This window comes from Bos javanicus, chromosome 17 (assembly GCF_032452875.1).
Source record: "Bos javanicus breed banteng chromosome 17, ARS-OSU_banteng_1.0, whole genome shotgun sequence".
NCBI lineage: Eukaryota > Metazoa > Chordata > Mammalia > Artiodactyla > Bovidae > Bos > Bos javanicus.
This window is the reverse complement of record NC_083884.1, coordinates 69,613,028-69,633,776: the sequence shown is the minus strand read 5'-3', so window position 1 is coordinate 69,633,776 and position 20,749 is coordinate 69,613,028. Positions and strand designations below refer to the sequence as shown.

At 43.1% G+C, this 20,749-nt stretch overlaps 1 protein-coding gene across 3 annotated transcripts in view; it reads right to left on the bottom strand.

The window, feature by feature from the left end:
- Positions 1–275: 275 nt before the first annotated feature.
- HORMAD2 (HORMA domain containing 2) overlaps positions 276–20,749 on the bottom strand; it is a 71,043-nt gene continuing 50,569 nt past the window's right edge. For all 3 annotated transcript variants that reach the window (XM_061385324.1, XM_061385326.1, XM_061385325.1), the window contains one exon: positions 276–1,263. In XM_061385324.1, coding sequence (XP_061241308.1) covers positions 1,159–1,263 — 105 coding nt within the window. In that variant the 3' untranslated portion in view covers positions 276–1,158. The remainder of the gene's footprint in view (positions 1,264–20,749) is intronic.

The window sequence follows — 20,749 nt, the reverse complement described above, 5'->3', positions numbered from 1 at the left end:
GAGCCTCCCGAAGGGGAGTGTGACAACCACAGGCTGCCGCTGGCTGAGTGCACGTCTGGCCCCTGAGGGTCTCCTCTCAGCCCAGATCAGAGGTCTGTCCTGGGTTCTGAGTCTTTCAAGTGCATTAGAACCCAGGGAGCTCTCCAGAGGGGCCCCCTGGGGTTCTGATGAATAGAAATGAGGCAGGCCTAGGAGTCTGCATTTTAACAAGCACTCCAGGTCCTGATATCCTTACTACACTGATCTGAATGAAGAAAAGTAGATGAGCCAAAAAATACCTTGTGTTTTGATTTTATTTAACCAGAAAGCACACACACTTACATTTAACTTGTTGGTCCTATCCATTTAAATTATTAAATTTCATGGTATAGAAATAATTCAAATAACACTGACATTTATTATTCATCTGATGCTAATCGTTAAGTCTATCAGAATTCTCCCAGAATGACGGGAGGACTGGGGGTATCATGTGCAGGTTACAGACTGACGAGCTGAAGTTTGGGTGGGGGAGTGTGTCACAGGGGCTCTCGGAAGGGGACCAGGCTCCTGCATTGCAGCCCGTCCCCGTCTCGGGCTGGCCAGCAGAAGAGGGCGCAGGGCCGGCTTTGGGGAACTCTACAGAGAGACTACACTTTGGTCCAACACTTAGCTGATTAACCTCGTGATTGAAGTTAACCCAGAAATCACACCTGGATCAGCACTGCCTCACACATGCTATGCGATTCTGTGGGAATTCTAATGAACTGCAGAGGGATTCCAGCACACAGGTTACAACAAGTTAAAACCTTTTGCGGTTGTCTGAGTACCTGGGGAGTTGAATTATGCAAAGAAAATCCTCTTTCCTTTGAGAAGGACAGTTTGTTTCTCTTCCAAAGAGCTGCTGTGGTTCTTTTCCAGCTATAAAGGGTGTCTCATCTCCAACTCCGCCTCAAAGTAATGCTGGCCCCAAGCAGTCCTGGTGACCTCGTTTCCTTGTGGCCAAGTGAACCCATGTCCTACCCGGTCATTCAGCACTTAGTGAATTAACACAGAAAGTTGAGCAACACATTTAGTAAAGGGCTTTGGTGATAGAAACTTACTTTCCTACTAAAACACTTCATGCACACTTGTTGCAAAATGAACTTATTTTAGAATAAGAGTAGCAAAGGCAGCCAAGTTTCACTTTCTGTCAGGGATGAAGACTTTCACTGGTTCGCTGACCTTCCTCTTCTTTCTGGATCTCTCAGAACTCTGCTGACTGCACACGAAATTCATCTTTTGAATCTGTGAGAATCACCAGAGAGAGGCACAGTTCAGCAGAGATTCTGATATCTGCTCAAGGCACACAACACAGACCAAGCGTTAATCCCCTGGGCGGCATAACGGATCCCAACCTGCCTTGCTGCGGGCTGGGCTAGCCCTGCTCGGAGGCCCAGCTGCCAGGAGCGGAGCCTGGCATTCCAGCTTTCAGGAGCTGAGGCCCCTGGAGGCAGCCAGGTTCGGGGACAGTTTCTTGGCTCTCTTTAGTGAATTCAGCACATCCAGCTCTTGAGAAAAAGCGCTGTCAAGAGGTGGGGCCAACAAGGAGCCATTAAGGGTCAGGAGAGATCTGGGGCACTGATACAGCTTTAGAGGCAAATATAACTCAAGTCACCTTTTCAGTGAGCAGAATCGTACAGTCTTACCTTTTTTTAACTATAGGTTCAGATTAACAAGGTGGGACCATGACCTTCTTTCTGCTTGATGAGAATTATGTTACTGACTAAAGAGAATTCAGTTAGTGAATCATCATGGATATATATTTCTCCACTGGGCTCAGCTTTGGTAAAGATTTTAGAATTTATTTTTGCTTAACCGAGCGAACAACTCAATGTCAGACAATCCCTAATGCCTGGAATTCCAAGACCAGCATGGAGGACATTTTTATATTTTCCAGCCACTAGATGGGAGGAAAGGTTTTTCCATGTTCTCTGTCCTTTGTTTGGAGGAAAATGGAATAAGATACATATTTTTAAGCAAGACTTGTCAGAATATCTAGTAGAAGTTCCAACATTATTCTTTTCTTTTGTTATAGGTACAGGTTATTATTGTTGACATGCTTTTACTACAAAATAATGGAAGTATCAGTAAAGCAGCTAAGTACCATTTAGAACCAAAGATTGTTTCTACAAACACCTAATTTCATCACCAGTTTTGCATTTTACAAAGTAGTTGAATTTCTGATCTCAGAAACCACAAATTCCCTTTGGCTTAAACCAAGACACTGGCTATATGGAACAGCAAAACTCTGAGAAAACAAGTAGAGCTGCTCATCAAGTAACTGGTTTGCTTAGATATACAAAAGCTTGAAAGGTCTGCCCTAAAGGTAAGGAAATAGCAACACAAAAACCCAAAGCACAAAAACCGACTTCTTTATCTGGGAAGTGAATTTGTTTCAGTGTAGCTGTAAGAAAAAGTACTTGGTAAAATCTAGCTTTTCTAAAAATGCTGCGTGGGCATGCTTTCCATTCAAATGAAATCATCCCCACTTCTGTCAAGTCAGGTTACACTGGGAAGAAGAGAAGATGGGTGTCCAAATTGGCTTGATGGTTTGATAGTTTTGTTCTCTTTTTCTTCTTTGCTCGAGTCAACCAGAGTTCCGTTACAAGCCTCAGGGCTTTACTTGTATTGCGGCGAGTTCACTGAAACATCTTCATGACGTATACAAGGCAGCTAGCGCGGTCTGGAAGTCCAGCGGTTCACAGGAAACCAGTGGGCTCGAAAGCAAGCATTGATCAGTCGGGATGCTTCCTAACATCGATAAATAGTCCGTGTTCTGAACTATACAAACCCACAAATTTATCCATGCAAAGCAACATGTGAGAAACGTTTTTCAGGTGTGCTCCAGCTCGCTGAGTTTGCACTGTTAGTGCCAAAGCCACCCAGGCAAGCATTCCACTGGAGGTGTCCAAGTTGAAAACCTGGGATTCATCCACGGCTACTCCATCATCCTCACCCTGAAGTCTAACTAATCACTAATTCCAGTTGAGCCTACCTCCTTAATATCTTTCAGATCCATCCATTTTTCTCTCTTGCCCTGCCTCCAGTTTGCCATAGGCCAGTATCATCTCTCCCAACTCCTGGATCTCAGACTCCCACTCTTCCTGCCTCTCCAATCCACTCTCCCACTCCGGAGCCTAAGTAGTCTCTGGTTAAATCCGACTACATGGCTCTCCTGATTCATCACCCATGTTAGTGACTTCCCACTGTTCTCAAGACAAAGCCCACACTCTCTATGGCCCTGGCCCATCTCTGCAGCTCCATCTTGCTCTAGCCTTCCTTGGCCAATTGCAGTTCTCACATGGCCCCTGCTTGCCCCACTCTGGACCTGGCCTCTGGTGTCTGCTCCCACACTCTGCTCCTGCTCTGTCACCGGGTGCTGGCACTAATACCGTGTCTCTGGTAATGCAAGAGTGCATAAGACACAGTTGTTTTCAAGGATTGAATCTTGTAAGGGAGAGACATTAAGCACATGATTGCAAAATAAGGCAGTACAACATAATAGACATTCATTCATTCAGCAATTACTAATGGAATGCCAGCTCTGTGCGTGGTATTGTTCTGGGTGCTTGGGGCACATTAGTGAACAAACAAGATAAAAACCCTCGCCCTGTAGATTTTACAATCTGGCCATGTTACTTTGTGGCTTAACGATTTCCTATGGCATCTCACCACTTTTAGGCGAAGTCCAGAGTGCCTACCTTGGCTTTTTGTACAGCATTGGTGGTTCTGGGAAAGGGAGGGGCCACTGCTGCTACTGCTGCTAAGTTGCTTCAGTCGTGTCCGACTCTGTGCGACCCCATAGATGGCAGCCCGCCAGGCTCCCCCGTCCCGGGATTCTCCAGGCAAGAACACTGGAGTGGGTTGTCATTTCCTTCTCCAATGCATCAAAATGAAGAGTCAAAGTGAAGTCGCTCAGTTGTGTCCAACTGGTTGCAACCCCATGGACTGCAGCCTACCAGGCTCCTCCGCCCATGGGATTTTCCAGGCAAGAGTACTGGAGTGGGGTGCCATTGCCTTCTCCAGGGAGGGGCCACAGAGGGGCTCTAAGACCCTGACGGCAGCTCTGTACTCATTCCTTAGGAAAATGCTCCTGCCCCCAACTCACATACGCATCCGCTGTGATGGGCCATTTGCCATCTGTGGGGGCTGCTACCCCCTGGACACCCCCAGTTCGAGTTGCCACCTGCCAGGGCCTGGCTGTGTCCAGCAGTATCCGCCGCATCTCCTCTACTCTGTCTTTCACTGTCTCTCACTCTCTGCCCGCTCAGTTTTCTCAGCCCCCACGAATGGCAAATGGCCCATCACAGTGGATGCATGCGCGCGTGTGTGTGTGTGTGTGTGTGTGTGTGTGTTGGGGGGAGGAGCATTTTCCAAAGGAATGAGTGCAGAGCTGCCGTCAGGGTCTTAGAGCCCCTCTGTGGCCCCTCTTTTTCCCAGAACCACCGATGGTATATGAAAAGCCAAGGTAGGGACTCTGGACTTTGCCTAAAAGTGGTGAGATGCCACAGGAAATCACTAAGCCAAAAGCTTTGTCCTGATTCTAGACGTCTGCACACGATGTTTCATCTGTTCGACAAGATCTTTCCTCCACCAGTCCTCTTTTGGCCTAATTAATTCCTACTCATTCTTCAGATGAAACATTATTTCCTCAAAAAGCGTTCCCTACCCTATTCCTATTAAGTTAGGTACCCCAATCATATGCTGTTAATAGAGTCCCAGGAGATTGGGCACTTGCCTGTCTTGGTCACAACCAGCATATAGTAGGGCCTGAATACATTTTTTTCTATGAATGAATGAATGAATCTATCCTCAAACAACACTGCCTGCTGTATAGAAAGGTGTGTGGAGGCATCAAGTGGATGCTGGGTGGTGAGTCATGCTACTGGAGTAGTCAGGTGATAACCTTGGGTACCAATGCCGGAGAGACGTCAACAGTGAGAGAAGTACTGAGAAGGTAGAGTCGGTAGGATGATCCACTGGACACAGTGGTAAAGGAGAGGTGGGGAGGTCAGCAATGACTCCCCATTTCTGGTTCAGCTAACTTCAGGGATGGAGGGACTCTTCTCTCAGGCAGAGAACAATGAGGGTTTTGAACCTGCTGTGTTTGGAGTACTTGAGAAAACCCAAGTAGACATAGGGGATCGGCAGCTATGTATGGACTGGAACTCGGGATGGAAGTCTGGGTTGGACATGTAAATGTGACAGTCATCAGCATATGGAGGCTAATTAATGCCGTGGGTGTGGAAGAGTTTGCTTATTGAGAGATCAGAGCGTGAGAAGGGAAAGGAGGCCAGGATACAGCCATAAGGAACTCCAACACTTAGAGATTAGGTGAAAGAGAGCCAACAAAGAAGGGGGAGAAAGAGACAGAGAAGTCTAGATTGTCCTACAAAGAAAGCCAAGGGAAGAGAGGTTTAAGAAGAGGGACGAGAGAAAAAATTAGCGATGAAGGCTTTTTTTCCCCTGTAGTGTCAGGGGTTGCTGAGAAGTCAAGGATGATAAGGACTGAAATATGCCTACTTGATTTAGACAGGGAAGTTACTAGCTGCACTGGAGTTTGGGGGGCAGATGTCACCTTGAAGTCAGCTGAAGAATGCATAAAAAGTTAAAGACATTGAGACAGCAAGTATGCAAAGTTTTATAAAAAGTCAAGAGGGAGTGACCAGCTCAACCTGGGGAATTTAGAGAAGGCCCCTAAGCATAAGAGAAACACTGAGATGGGTCTTAAAGTATGGGTTCACTGCACTGGAGATGCGGAAAGTGGGTAAGCGAGGTCACTCTAGGCGGAAGGTTCATTCAGCATGTTTAAAGCACCATGTCCCTTCCATGTGAAAAGACATGGAAGGGACATGCAACAGTGAGAAATGTCCCTTTATTAGACTGGCCCTAGGGTGAGGCGTTAGATATCAACACTCTCCTGTTAAAAATGCAAATTCCCCTGTAATTATTACTCAGTATGATATTAGTGTAAATTAACTTATCAAATGGTCTTCTCACAGGCTTCGGGAAGAAGACAGATAAGTATCAATACAGAAAGAGCAGTCAGGGCACCGTGCTTTGCATTAGGAGGTTGATCCGTCTGGGGAACAGAGCCGGGGGGCAGCCCCAGACAACCAGGAAATACCGTGAGAACTTTTTGTGCCTGGGGTGACAGTGCAGAAAATTTTGTTTATTACTTCAAAACTATCTGCCAGGTCAGATCTGGCAAAATGTTTTCTGTTTAGAAAGGCAGTCCTTGCCAGGACAGATGTGTGTGTGTATATATATATATGTGTGTGTGTGTGTATATATATATGTGTGTGTGTGTGTGTGTGTATATATATATATAAAATCAAGTGTGAAGTATGGGATCTCTGGACTTAGAAGTTCCCAGATCAAGGACATTTATGGTTCAGAGAGGGTTTGTTCTCTTACAACTAAGTTATACAGCCATGATGTTAGTTGCAAATCGTCTCCCTTAAAATGTATCTTTTTTGCACAGTGAAAGGTGGATCAACAGTGATTATCCAATAAATGCTACTAGCCTGAATGGAGCTTGTTGTTAACATTGTGATGAATGAGTGGTTAAGAAACCAAATTCTTAAAGGGACTGCTGACCTCCAGCTCCAGTGGAGCTGTGAGCTCTCTGATGTGTTGGGAAGTGTCTCGCATTTTCCTGGGATTTATGAAGAGTTTGCTCACTGACTTAGGGTTCTGGGCCACGTTTATCTCTATTTGGGAAGTAAATATGTAGTCTCCTTAGAAATCACATATTTCCATTAATCTCTAAAAAGTTCATTCTATCAGTTCTTCCTTCCTGTACATTTTCTAATGCATCATGTGGCTTTAAAAGTTCCATAATTCATTCATTTACTCAGCCAATATTTGGGGCATCTTCTCTGTGTCAGATATTGTGCTGAGCACGAAAGACACAAAGCTGATCAAGACATACTTCATGTCCTCCAAGAGATAATGGTGGGGAAACAAACTGGCTACAGATGAAATGATAGAGTCCTGTGTAGGGCACGGTGAAGGTTCCAAAAAGATCTTATCAGCTCTTCCTGGGGAGGGATGGCAAGGCTTCAGAGAGGATGTAAAACCCGAACTAAGAATGGCAAGATGAGCAGACATTCACCAGGTAGATGGCATTAGAGAGAACATTCTAGACAAAAGCAGCACAGGGATGGGATAGAAAGCAGAATACCCCTGGAGGACTGGGAATCGTTCAGCGGGACTAACAGAAAGGGCATAGGGTGGTGGGCTGGGCCAGGCAATGTCGTTCTCCCAAGTTTGGACTTTCTGTGCTGTCGTGGAGTGCCTCCAAAGAGCCCTAGAGCAGGTGTGTTGTGGAAAGGTCCTGATGGCTGCAGTGTAAGGGGTGAGCCGGGGGCAGTGAGACGAGGAGCAGGAAGGTTACTTCAGGAGAACTGATCCAAGGGAGAACAAGGGCCACAGTGAGGCTAGACTGGGGTGGGCAATGGGGGCAGAGGGCAGAGGAGAGAAAGAGTGAGGGTCTGAACCTGGACCCTGACACATCCTTGCCATTCATTATGATGGGCACAGAGATGGCAAAGGAAAGAAAGGAGTAAAACAAAATGACAAAAATCATCAATGATGCCACTAATCAAGATGGGAAATAGAGGAAGCTGAGGGGGTGGGTGGTAGAAGCAAGCTGGGGAGGGTGGGCAGAGAAGTAACTGACTCTGGTTCCAAGATTCTGTGTTGGAGGTGAGCTCTCCAAATGCAGATGTCCCCCAAGGCCCCGGCTGGGTGATCTGGAGCCCAGGAGGAGGGAGGGCACCATGTCAGGAGCACAGGGAGGGTGTATTCACTTCACATCAAAGACGGGCTGTTACCCGAGCTCCGGCAGGACGGTGGTTGAAGCGGCTGTAGGTACAGATACCTCTTTAAACAGGAGGGCAGGAGGTTGAATGATTCGTTCCTGCTGGGCTTAGTCAGTTCTATGAAGTAGAGTTCAGGTCGTCTGTTTAGCAAGGGAGTCAACTGTCTTGGGTGGCACTGAAGACACTTACATGGTGTAAGCATGGACAGTGGAAAGGAGCCACTGATGGACTTTCAAAACTAATAGTTACTGCTTAGGATCCAGGTAACTTTAAGATACAGCACCTTCAAATGAAAAAATGTGACTTTGACATATTAAACATTTTGCTCTTCTTTTTACAACCATCTGAATGCTTACAATAGACTTGCTAAAAACATCACAAATGCTATCTCATTTATTCCTTGCGACAACTATGTGAGGACAGAGAGGGGCTTTTTATTCCTCTCTTACAGATATAAAAACTGAAGCTCAGAGAAATGAAATGACTTGTCCACTTCACACATTTAGTAAGTGGAAGTCTTGAACACAGGTCTCCTGACTTCAAATTCAGTACTTTTTATCATCTGCTTTCAACCCAAAGGGGAAACAAAGGTAGGAGAACCCAGCCATCAGAACTCTGGGTAGGGCTCCTCGGTTTCTGTCTGAGGCTGACCATTGTTGGGCACAGCCTGCTGGGACCTCAAATGTAAAGCCAAAGCTGAGTTCATTAATCTTCCTTTGGAACCAATTTTTCCTCCTGACTTTTCGATTTCTGTTAATCACCATTTCCCAGTCATCAAAGGTGGAAGACACAGTCACCCTAGACCCCTCTCTCATTTCCTGATGCCTACACAGCGCTCTTGCAATGAGCACGTGAAACAGCACAGATGGAGCGCCTGGTCCATCCCCCACATGCAAGTCCCTCAGTGCCTGGTGGCTGTCGTCATTCCTACTCCAGCCAGACTGGATCCTGTGGTAGGCTGAGAAGGGCCGCCAAAAGATGTCCATGTCCTAGTCCCTGGAGCCTATGAACAATACCTTATATGGCAAAAAAGGCATGGCAGGGGGGCAGTCTCTGCAGGTGTGCCTGAGGGTCTTGAGATGAAGAGGTTATCCTGGATTATCCAGGTGACCCTACCCATGAGCACGTGTATCCTTATGAGAGGGAAGAAGAGGGAGACTGGAACACTGACAGATGAGGAAGAGACCATGTGACCCCTGAGGGAGAAACTAGAGTGATGTGGCCATAAGCCAAAGAATGCCAGGGCCACCAGCAGCTGGAGAAAGCGGAGAACCAATTCTCCCCTAGATCATTTAGAGGAGTATGGATTGCTTTCGGCCCAGTGACTGAGTTTGGGATTTCTGGCCTCTAGTGAGAGAATACATTTCTGATGTTTTAAGCCACAAGATTTGTGGTCCTTCGTTACAGCAGCCCTAGGAATCTAACACAGTTATTCCCCCTAAACACCTCATTCTCTCCCCTCTTCTCTATTTCTTCCACATTTCAGAAGACAGAAATCTTCTGTTATTAATACTTACTCTCTTAGGTTTTGAGTAATTCTTTCAAGGTCAATCTCTAAAAGTATTTCATTCACAAAGTCTTTCCTGTTTCTTTAATCTGATATGAATTTTCTTTCTTGAGCAAATACTCACAGCACATTTTTTGTAATTATGTTTTCCTGACAGCATTAATATTTATAAACAATTTGTCCTTTACCTAGAACAGGGTTTAAGTTCTTTAGGACTGAATTTGTATTAATATGATTTTTAGACTCCCCGGGATGCTTCACAGAGTGTCTTTTACACACATCAGCAATTCTTTTGCTATCTATCTGAACTACTTACAAAAGTAAATTACATAGTTATTCACACATCCTAAAGCTGCACTGTCATATGGCAGCCATTAGCCATGCGTGACCACTTAAATTTAGTCAAAATTAATTAAAATTTAGAATTCGGTTCCTCAGTTGCCTTAGTGACATTTCAAGTGTTCAGAAGCCACCTGTGGCTGCTCAATTCAAGCGCAGAATAACCACGGATCAGACGTCACAGATACAGAACATTGTCATCGTCACTGAAGTTCTCCTGCACAGAGCTGCTTCACAGAGGCAATCTGTGACTAATCCAAGCAGACAAGTTTCCTAGGGACTGTGGTGACAGTAGTGAAATTAGAAAATAAAATCTCCTCAAAAACTCAAAGACCCATTATTGTAAAAAAGTCACAATTTTCCAAGATTACTTTATCAAATCAATGCAACCTCAATCAATATCCCATTAATGTCTTTTGGAACTGAAGATGATTCTAATGGTTGTCTAGAAGTGAAAATATACAGAAAAATCTTTAAAATACTAAAAAAGAAGAACTATGAGGTGGGGGAAAGAGTTGGTTTTCCAGGCTGCAAACACAGAGTAATTAAAACACAATGGCAATACGAATAGACATATGAATCAATACAGTAAAATACAATAGCAAGGCTAAAGACAAACTATCTGGGGTTTTAATTTATGACACAAGCAGCATTCAGATTAGCAGGGGAAGGGTAGCAATTCAACACCAACACAATGGGAAGACTCTCTCACACCAGGAAAAACAAAATCCAGCGAGCTTAGGGAGCCAAACGTAAAAACTAAAATTAGTTTATTAGAAGAAAATGTATCAATAGGAGAACTTCTTAGAAGAAAATATGGAAAAACAAGTTTATAGCTTTAGCATTGCAGAGACCTTTTTAAAAAATGTTTATTTACTTGGCCGTGCCGGGTCTTAGCTGTAGCATGTGGGACCTAGTTCCCTAATGGGGGATTGAACCTGGGCCCCTTAGGGGGCGCAGAGTCTCAGCCACTGGACCACCAGGGAAGTTCCTGCAAAGACCTTTTTAAGCAAGATATAAAATGGTAAAACCATGGAAAGTTATCCTGTGTTCCTAAATTGGAAGACCTAATGTCGTTAAGCTGTCAATACTACCCAAAGCAATCTACAGATTCAATATAATCCCTGTCAAAATCCTAGTGACTTTTTTTTCCTCAGAAATAGAAAACTTCATTCCAGAAATCATATGAAATCTCAAGGGACTCTGAATTGCCAAAACAACCTTGAAAAAGAAGAACAAAGGTATAGGCCTCACACTTTTGATTTCAAAACAACGACAAAGCTACAGTGATCCAAATGTTGTATTGGCCCAAAGACAGACACACAGACCAAGACACAGAATAGAGTCCAGAAGTAAACCCTCACATATACAGTCAAATGATTTTTGACAAGGATGTCCAGAAGGGATGACCAAGGGAGATTGGTTTTTGACAGAGGGGATGCCCAGTGGGGAAAGGAAAGTCTTTTCAAGAAATGATGTTGGTAGACCTGGATATCCATGTGCAAAATAATGAAGCTGGACCTTTGTACCACATACAAGTATCAACTCAAAGTGAACTGAAGACCTAAACATAAGAGCTAAAACCACAAAACCCACAGAAGAAAATGAAGGGGGAAGTCTCGTGACATTGGACTGGGCAAGACTTTCTTGGACATGACACCAAAAACACAAGCAACAAAAGAAAAAACAGATAAATCTAACTTCATCACAATTAACAACTTTTGTGCACCAGAGGACACTACCAAGAGATGGACGAGACAACCCATGGAATAAGAGGAAATATTTGCAAGTCGTATCTTGTAAGATATTAACATCCAGAATATATAAAAAACTACAATTGCAACAAAACAATCTGATTAAAAAGTCGGCAAAAAAGAAAATATACAAGTGGCACAAAAGCAAATGAAAAAGACTCTCAACATCACTAATCATTAGGGGTATGCAAATCAAAACTACAGTGAAATATCACTTCATACTCATTAGGATGGCTATTAGTCAAAAATATGAAAACAGCAAGTACCAGGGACAACGTGCAGAAATGGGAGCCCTGACTCACTGCTGCTGGGAACGTAACATGGTGCAGCTGCAACGGAAAACAGCATGGCGCTCCTCATGTAATCAAAAATGTAATTACCGTATGATCCCAACAATTTCACTTCTAGGTATATGCCCGAAAGAACTCAAAGTGTGAACTTGAACAGATATTTCTACACTCATGTTAATGGCCGCATGATTCACAATAGCCAAAAAGCGGACGCAATCTCAATGTCCAGAGATGGATGAATGGGTAAACAAAATGCAGTGTATACATATGACGGAATATTGTTTAGTCTTAAAAATGATGGAAATTCTGACACGTGCTGCAACATGGATGAACCTTGAAGACATTACGCTAAGTGAAATAAGCCAGTCACAAAAGGACAACTAGTGTATGATTCCACTCATAGGGTTTTCTAAATATACTAACAAGGAAAAATCTCTAAGCCATATGTTAAGTGAAGAAGGCAAGTTTCAGGAAAAGATGCCATTATCCCATTTATGCTTTTAAAATATCCATAAGTATATGCATATATGTGTGTATATATGTGTATGTATATATACCATATATGCATACATTCCTATACGTGCATATAGTGCTATTCAGTAGAAATAGATGCAAGACACCATTACAAGCCACATATAAAATTTTCTAGTAGGTACATTGTAAAAAGTAAAAGGAAACAGATGAAATTAAATTTTAATAATTATTTGATCCAGTATATAAAAAATATTATTTTAATATGTAATCAATATAAAATTGAGATATTTTGCATTTTTTATACTATGTCTTTACAATCTGGTATGTATTTTCCACGTACAGCACATTTCAACCCACGTTAGCCACATTTCAAGTGGTTTACAGCCACATGTAACTCCTGGCCACCGTGCTGGGTAGCACAGCTTGTGTGTATGTTTTAAATTCAAAGTCAATGATATGCATCCTTATTGGTGTTTTTTAAATTATCTATGAGAATGTATTCATGTGTAAATTGTATTGGGTTGACCAAAAAAGTTCATTTGAGTTTTTTGAAACATCTTACAGAAAAGCCCAAACAAACTTTTTGGCCAACCCAATATAATTAGTTGCATTAAAAATTTGAAGTATCTGTTTATTCTGTTAAAACTATATCTTTTATTAATTGCTATGTTTATAATCAACAATCTTTACCTCTTTGTTTTCCTTTATTTCAATGTGATCAAAGTTTTACTACATTATTTTAATTCATAAACTGGGAAAGTCATAAAAGAACATTAAAAGCCTTAAAATTTTTGTGGTTTACCTTTTACAATTGCAAAATATTCTAAACTATTATTAGATACTTTTCAATAGAAAAATGTCAGCTACTTTCCTACTTCCACATGCCTGAGTAATTAACTATTAATTCTGTGGTAACTGAAGTAGAAATATAAAACACATATAAACACATTCAAGCACATACTTGAAGTAATTATAAAAATGAAACAGTCGTTTTCAGTTTGCAGCATGTAGGAGGAAGCGTACAGGCGACGACATGATGATGTTACTAGATGTGCTAAACTTGACATAGGTCTGCTGATTCTTCAAAAATGAGATGAACAGATAACAGATACAGAATTGGAAATGATACCCGCTTCTCACAGACTCGCTATGTAGGTCATTTGCTTGAGTCTGAGTCTCTGAAAAGCGCTTCAGCAGGTGTTGAAAGAAATAGAGTATAACCGTAAGTACAGAAATGACTCTATAGAGACGGGCCCCGTAAAACAGGCAGAAAAGGGCCACTCTGCTGTGAGGACTGTCTGAGGTGGAAGAGCTCTTATTGGTGTGATGTCCAGACCCTGGGTCATGACTGCCTGCTCCTGCTGGCAGGAAAGAGAGGGCGAAGCTGACGACACTTAGGAGCTCTGGCACCCCCAAACAGTTCTTGCATACAAGGTGGAGACAGAATGGCAAAGATCCCTTCACTGAGAAGTCAGATTTTCACTTTAAACTGGCCCTGAGTTCACTTGAAGAAACAAAGGAAAAAAAAAAAAAAGAAAACTAAAAAGAAGTAGTTGAGTGTTTAGAGTGTGGACAGGTTTTATATGAGGGACAGCCACCTAACCTTAAGTTGTATTTTGCTTCTTCAGCAAACAGTGAAACATTTTCCAAGTTTTAAACAGAAAATGAAAATAATCATACCTCTCTTTCTGATCTACCTTTATTTGCTAATATATGTGAATCCTTTCCTATAATTAACGGAACTTTGCATGGCATCAGTTCAGTTCACATCTAGTTATTTAACTGCCTGATTCCTTTTTCTGGATTTTATTTATCTCTTGCATAACTAGTACAGTCACATGGTATGAAATTCAAAATGCAAAATAAAGGTGCACAGTGAGCTTCTCCCTGCCACTCAGGGCCCTGTCTAGAAGGCAACCTCCACCAGTTTCTTGGACAACTTCCCAGAAACTGTGCTGTTTCCATTTTGAAATTTAACTCTGCAGGTGGCGCTAGTGGTAAAAACCTGCCTGCCAATGCAGGAGCCACAGGAGATGCGGGTTCAATCCCTGGGTTGTAAAGATCCCCTGGAGAAGGGCATGGCAACCTACTCCAGTATTGTTGCCTAGAAAATCCCATGGACAGAGGAGCCTGATGGGCTACAATCCATGGGGTTGCTAAGAGCTGGACATGACTGAAGCAACTTAGCACGTGCGCACTGCTAAAAAACTTAAACTGCTAGAAAAAAGTTCACGGTATCATCCCCTAGGTTGCTTCACTAGAGCTGGGTCAGGCCTGGACCGGTGAGGAAGTGAAGGGCTGTGACCAGGTCACCGACCTCGTTGCAGGGTCACGCCTGGTCTCATAGCACGTGAAGGTGCGCTTTCTTCCCGCTGCCTCCAGTTATCAGTTATCTTCCCCATCCGGAGACCCCATGTTTTCCTCCTGACTAAAGGAAGTGAGAGAGCCAGACTGTAGGAGGGTAAGAATGAGGGTCAGGCAAGCAGAGGCTCAGGTAGCAGGCTGAGTACCAGATTCAGGTCCCAGGTGTCCAGGTGGGGATGACGCGGCAGGCTCGGGCAGCAGAGCGATGCACGGTAGTGAGGAACACAGACGTGGGACAATGAGCTCTAACCAGCATCTCCCACAGGTAGGAGAAGTGAGGGCTAAATCAAGATGCAAGCAGGATGCTGTAGGTACACAGAGGGAGAGAGAGAACGGCGGGAGGGGCTTCATCAATCAGCCCAGGGCTGCTTGAGCATGTCTGATGAGCGTCTTCTCAAAACAGCACACGTTTTTCCCTGACTCATGAAAACCCAGAGCTGGGAGAATGCCAGACCCACGTGCTGAAGCTCAGTCAGTAGGGAAGCCTTTAAAAACCAATATGGGGAGGAAGCACTCAGAACTTGCACACGCACAAAAATATAGGGATTAATAATAAGTCCCCCAGCAGCTTACGACTGGACTCAGAACCAAAACAAAACACTCATTTTCAAAAGCTTTACTAATTCATTAAAATCGAGGCTGCCAGGCGTTGCTCGCCTCCAGGGGGCGCCATTCACATCGCTGCCCGTGACTTCGGTAGCCGTTGGACTTGTGCAACATTGTCGACATAACCGTGCATGGCAACCCTATGAGGGCAAACATCACTTTTTGGGAGACCACTTCCTAAGTTTCCCCATCACTAAATTTTTACTTGGGATACAAGATTTTCCTTTGGGCTAATATTTTCTATGATAAGAAATCAGGTATTTAGAAATATGAATATGCTTTCTTAAAACTGCAAGTTTGTTGAGTATAAGCTGCAGTGTAGCTATGCTACAGAATGTGGCTAGATTATATACCTAAAATATGGCATAGTGTGCATATTTTCCAACGCATAAAGATTTTCCATGATGGGGTAGGGCTGCTCGGTCTCAAATATTATTTATTCAGAAATGTAAGGCTATTTCAAATCAAGTCGGCCAGAGAGCAGGGTGGAATAGTATTATTGTTGCAGGGCGTCTGGCACATACATTGTCATTCTGAGGCTTTTAGGTTTTATGATTCAAAGTTGAAAGTTTCAGAAGAGTTTTCCTGATTCCCCTCAGCATGTCTCTTTTCATGGCCATTGTCAAATCCAGCAGGGTAAAGACATCTACCCATTTGAAAAACCATATGACGGTGGGTCACGTGAGAGAATAAAACAACAATGTGGAAAAAGTTTCTGTGCACGTTTAAAGTTATGCCAGCATGGTTCATAGTTCCTGGTTCGAATATTCCTGGTTAGGACGCATCTAGCCAAGTGAAATCAAATATTTGTCATCTTAGATACAGTTGTGTCCTGTTCTCTGTGTTTTGCATTCATTGGTGAATATGCAGGCACTGATCTTTTTTAAGTTGTTGGGGCTGGGTTTTTTTGGTTTTGTTTTTGGTGGGTAGGTATTGAGCTAATTCCTAGTGGTTTTTAGAGTTTACCCACATTTTCCCTTTTTGTGGAAATATTTACGCTGGGGATTTCCACTAAGGGAATTGGAGTTAATAGAGCTCTTTGGGGAGTGTGTGTTGGGGGGATGATGGAAGGGATATAGCAGCTGAGGCCATATTTCTATTAGTGCCTTTTTTTTTTCTTGCCCCACTCGGAGTGTTTCCATACACATAAGACTTAATCTACAGGTTCTCATGGAATATTATATATGTAAAATAAGATCATGGATTTGAAAACATTTGGCAGAGTATATGGTACATGTTAATCACTCAATATAAATTGATTGTATCTACTTGACTGATTTTGCCTGATTTTGGTGAATATGTGGTTGCTATAGGTGAAATGTGCCCTAAACTGGTGTACGAATTTTTAAAAATCTACCTTCTCTTGAGGTATGAGAAGTATACAGGATCTCTGAGTGATAAGTGAAATTATATATTTAATAACAGTCCTCCACTTCAAATTTCAGCTGCAAACCTGTAGTGTTCTTATAAGTGCAACAGTGGCACTGAAAAGCATACAAACGGAGACATCCTCTCAAATCCCACCCAAGAAGCCATGAACAAGCTTAAAAAATTATTCATCTGGTTATTTTCACGGTATAGTGCAAAGACTCAGAACTAGGGGGCTGGGTTCCATCACTGACTTGCAAGTTTCCATCACAGTAAAAAAAAAAAAAAGGGAGGGGGATCATATTTGCCATGGACCAAACAGCAATGCTTTGAGGATTAATGACATAATGTCTGTAAAGAGGTTGGAGCTCCTTGGAAAAAAGACACTACATAAATATAAAGTAGTATTAATATTTAGGCTTAGTCCACAATGTGAGACCTGCTTTCTCTGGCTCATGAGGTCACCAGCAGTTTGGTAACGTGTGCTCAGACACCCACAGAGGAGCCTTGTTCACTTCCTTGTGAGTGGGCCATAGAGCTAATCTGGACCCACCTGGTGGGAGTGCCCATGGAGGCTGCGCCCCCTTCCCATGGCCTCTGAGTGGGCACAGATGGAGCGAGCCGACTCCCTGAAGGAATGAGACATGGGCCGAGGGAGCACTTCAGCAGCATGCAGGGCTTCCCAAGAATGCAGTGGGAGTTTGGGAATGTTTTGGCTTAGAATTAAACAAAAGTCCAGTCATATTGTATTTTGATTTAGAAGAAGGGCTAAATTTGCCTTTCTCAGACAAAGAAAATTGGGATTAAGAGTAGGAATGAGAAAGCTGCTTCTTGGAATGGTTAGTTTATGTCTTTAAAGGATTTGGAGGCAGACTTGGGTATTTCTGTCCTGGGAAAGCTGTGGTCTCCAGGGACTGTCTGCAGGCTCTTTGATGACTACTTTCTGTCTCCTTGTCAGTGCTTCGTCTCTGTGAACTGGTTATCAAGGGTGATCTTGCAGAGGTCTAACTGAATGGCAGTAAGGTGACGAAATATTTTTATTTCTCAGTTTTAAAAGATAAAGTTAATTTTGCACCTCAGGCATCAGAAACCACCATCTTCAAAAAATGTAAAATTCATGAATTTACCAAAAGCACTGGCACTTGATAGTGATTCTGAGGCTGTGGCCATAATATCAAACTGTTTGAGCAAGAGATGGAGAATGTGAAGAAATATTTCTTTTTTTAAAAGCTGGGTGTTTTGTTTCTACATTGATGTAGGTTGTATATTCTTTTAGAAATGATTCGGTTTCTTTGTCCACTGCTTTCTGTGGTATTTCAGACTTATTGAAAATAGGTACTTTTTTAGGAGAAAGGAAACAGAAACGAATTGGAAAGCTTTCTCTAAATAAAATATTGACCCTAGTGGTTGTTCCTCAATGAGCAGTTCGGCCCTCATGCCAGTGTCGGGTGTAGCAAAGCCAGAGAGGCTCGTGCACGGCGGGGTGTCAGGGCCTGGGCAGGGTGAGGAGGGTGTCCCCATGGAGGACAGGCCTGGTGCAAGCAGTCAGAGGCTGAATGGAGTGGGGATGGCTCACAGGTATGGGAGACTCTTGGGGCGTCAGAGCCTGAGCAGGGTGACATGGGTACCTATATGTGTGTGGGGAAGATGGCGAGGATGGGAGCTTGGTTACACTTGAGGGGATGGATACCGTAAGTAATATGTTAAGTATAATGGGGCCCAGGTTTCTCACTGATGGAGAAAGAAGTTACAAATATGGAAAGAGATAAAACCAGAATTTCTATGGGATTAGATGGGAACTGGTGGTAGAGGTGTGAATTCACAGATTCATGATAGGAAAATAATTGTGTCTTGGACAGTGGAGGAGGAGTGGGAATGAAGGCCTGATTACCGTGGCATGCAAAGAGAAGAGAAAGGGAAGTGGGCACAGCAAGCGCAGGCAACTCTCTTGCAAGGTGGATATGATTTAGGTCAATAGAAAGAAGAAAGGCATTCCAAGCTAGGGAAGATTACTTGTTAAGTTATGGAGGCAGAAACGAACTTGGCTTGTTCTCGTGACAGTGAGAAAACTGACTCAAGGAAGGGGGAAGGGGTTGGGTAATAGTGGGAAATAAGACAGGTAACGTGGAGGCAGATCGTGAGCATCCTGAAAGCCAGGTAGAGGTGTTTAGACTTGACGTAGTAGGAAATAGGAATCATGAGATATTTTGATTAAGGAAGTGATATGATGAGAGTTGCATTTAAAGAAGATGTGGGACGGAGCAGGAGGCAGTGGGAGAGCTTGGGAGGCTGTGGCAGCAATTCAGGTGCAAGGGGACAAAGGCCTGGACTCAAGTTCTGGCAGTAAGAACGGACTGAAAAAGGAAAGCTTGGGGAAATTTTGATACCCGACTAAATAAATGATCTCAAGATTCTGTACCTAAGAGGATGAAGCTGATGCTCAGAGGCAGGGAAATTGGATAAAGAAAGCTCTTTTGGGTGTGGGAAGGAGAGGGCAGTGAGGAATAAAAAGACAAGCATTCTGGATTTGACATGATAGTGGGACATCAAGGTGGAAATGCCCAATAGAAGATTAAAGATACAGAACTGAAGCTCTGTTCAGTTCTCATGGTCAGGGCACAAGATGAGACATTTGGGAGCCAACGGTACACATGTGATGATCAAAACCCTGAGAATGGATGAATCCTCCGGAGTCAAGTATGTAGACATCGAAGAGTATGGAGTCAGGACCTTGGACAGGTTGGGGTTTGCCCACAGTTAGAGGCGGGAGAAGGAACAAAAGTAACAGAGTGAAATGGATGACAGCTCAGGAGGGTGGAAGAGAGTGAGAACAGTGTAATGTCACAGGAATAAGAAGGAACATTTAAAAGAGAATATACAGTCAACATCATAAAACAGGTCAAGAAGAATGAAAACTAAAAGAGGAAAGACTGTGAGATCTCTTATTGGAAAAGTCATTATTAGAAAAAGTGAAGGAAGGTGAAGAAGAGGGAGAAAGCGCACGTTCTGATTCAAAGAGCAGGTGAGAAGGGGCGCAGTAAATGGACAGCATCTCGTGAAAGACTGGGTGTGGAAAGAGCACAGTTAACTAGGACGATCAGGATCACGTGAAGCTTTCTTCTACCTAATGTCTGGACAGCTTCATCCAAATTTTCCTCCTCACCTTCTACAGCAAGAATGTCAAAGTCCTGCTTTTGAACAGAGTCAGGATTGTGACACAAAGCTCCCAAAACCAAGTGGAAGAATTTATCTCTGTGTGTTCTTCTAAGTTAATAGGAAAGTATCTTGGTGGACTTTCAAACTATCTTTTACTAATATCTTTTCCCCTAAATTGAGACTATGGATGTCCTGGCAAGAAGCTCCAAAAAGACAGAGTATGCATGACAAATTTAAAACATGAAAATATTTTCAGATAATATCATTATTATATTCAGTGGCCTTCTACACATTTGAGATATTTATTTCCAAGTCGGAGACTATGAGCTAATATTCTCTTCTTAAGACCATTCAGACTTAAATACTTTAAATGCGATTTTAAAGTAGCTTTATAGTATTATGAAGTGTTTTTAATGTTAAAATTGTTAAGCAATATTTCACCAATTCTGAGAAGTCCTGTCTAAAGCAAGTTAGACCAAACCATTATTCTTCAAACCAAAATGCTTAAAGGAAAAAAATGCATTGCTGGTCCTAAAAATTAATTCTTGAGATATTTATTTTTTGAGGAGTACATTTACTGATTTCTGGGTGAAATGGTACATTGACACGCTGCCAATATTTATTTAGTTTCCTCCCCAAACCTCGCTAGAGTGACAGTAAAGAGATTTAAGAGTAGAAACCCCAAAGGACTGGAAGAATAAGAGAGAAAACAACAGCAATGAGAGTTTGGAAGCTGGAAAGCAGACAGATAAGAGTAACTAATGTCACTGGTAACTTAAACCAGCAGTGGGGCTAACCGAGAACTACCCACATGTACAGGGGCACTGATGTATAGATCAGTCTTATGGACTCTGTGGGAGAGGGAGAGGGTGGGGAGATTTGGGAGAATGGCATTGAAACATGTATACTATCATGTATGAAACGAGTCGCCAGTCCAGGTTCGATGCACGATACTGGATGCTTGGGGCTGGTGCACTGGGATGACCCAGAGGGAGGGTATGGGGAGGGAGGAGGGAGGAGGGTTCAGGATGGGGAACACAGGTATAC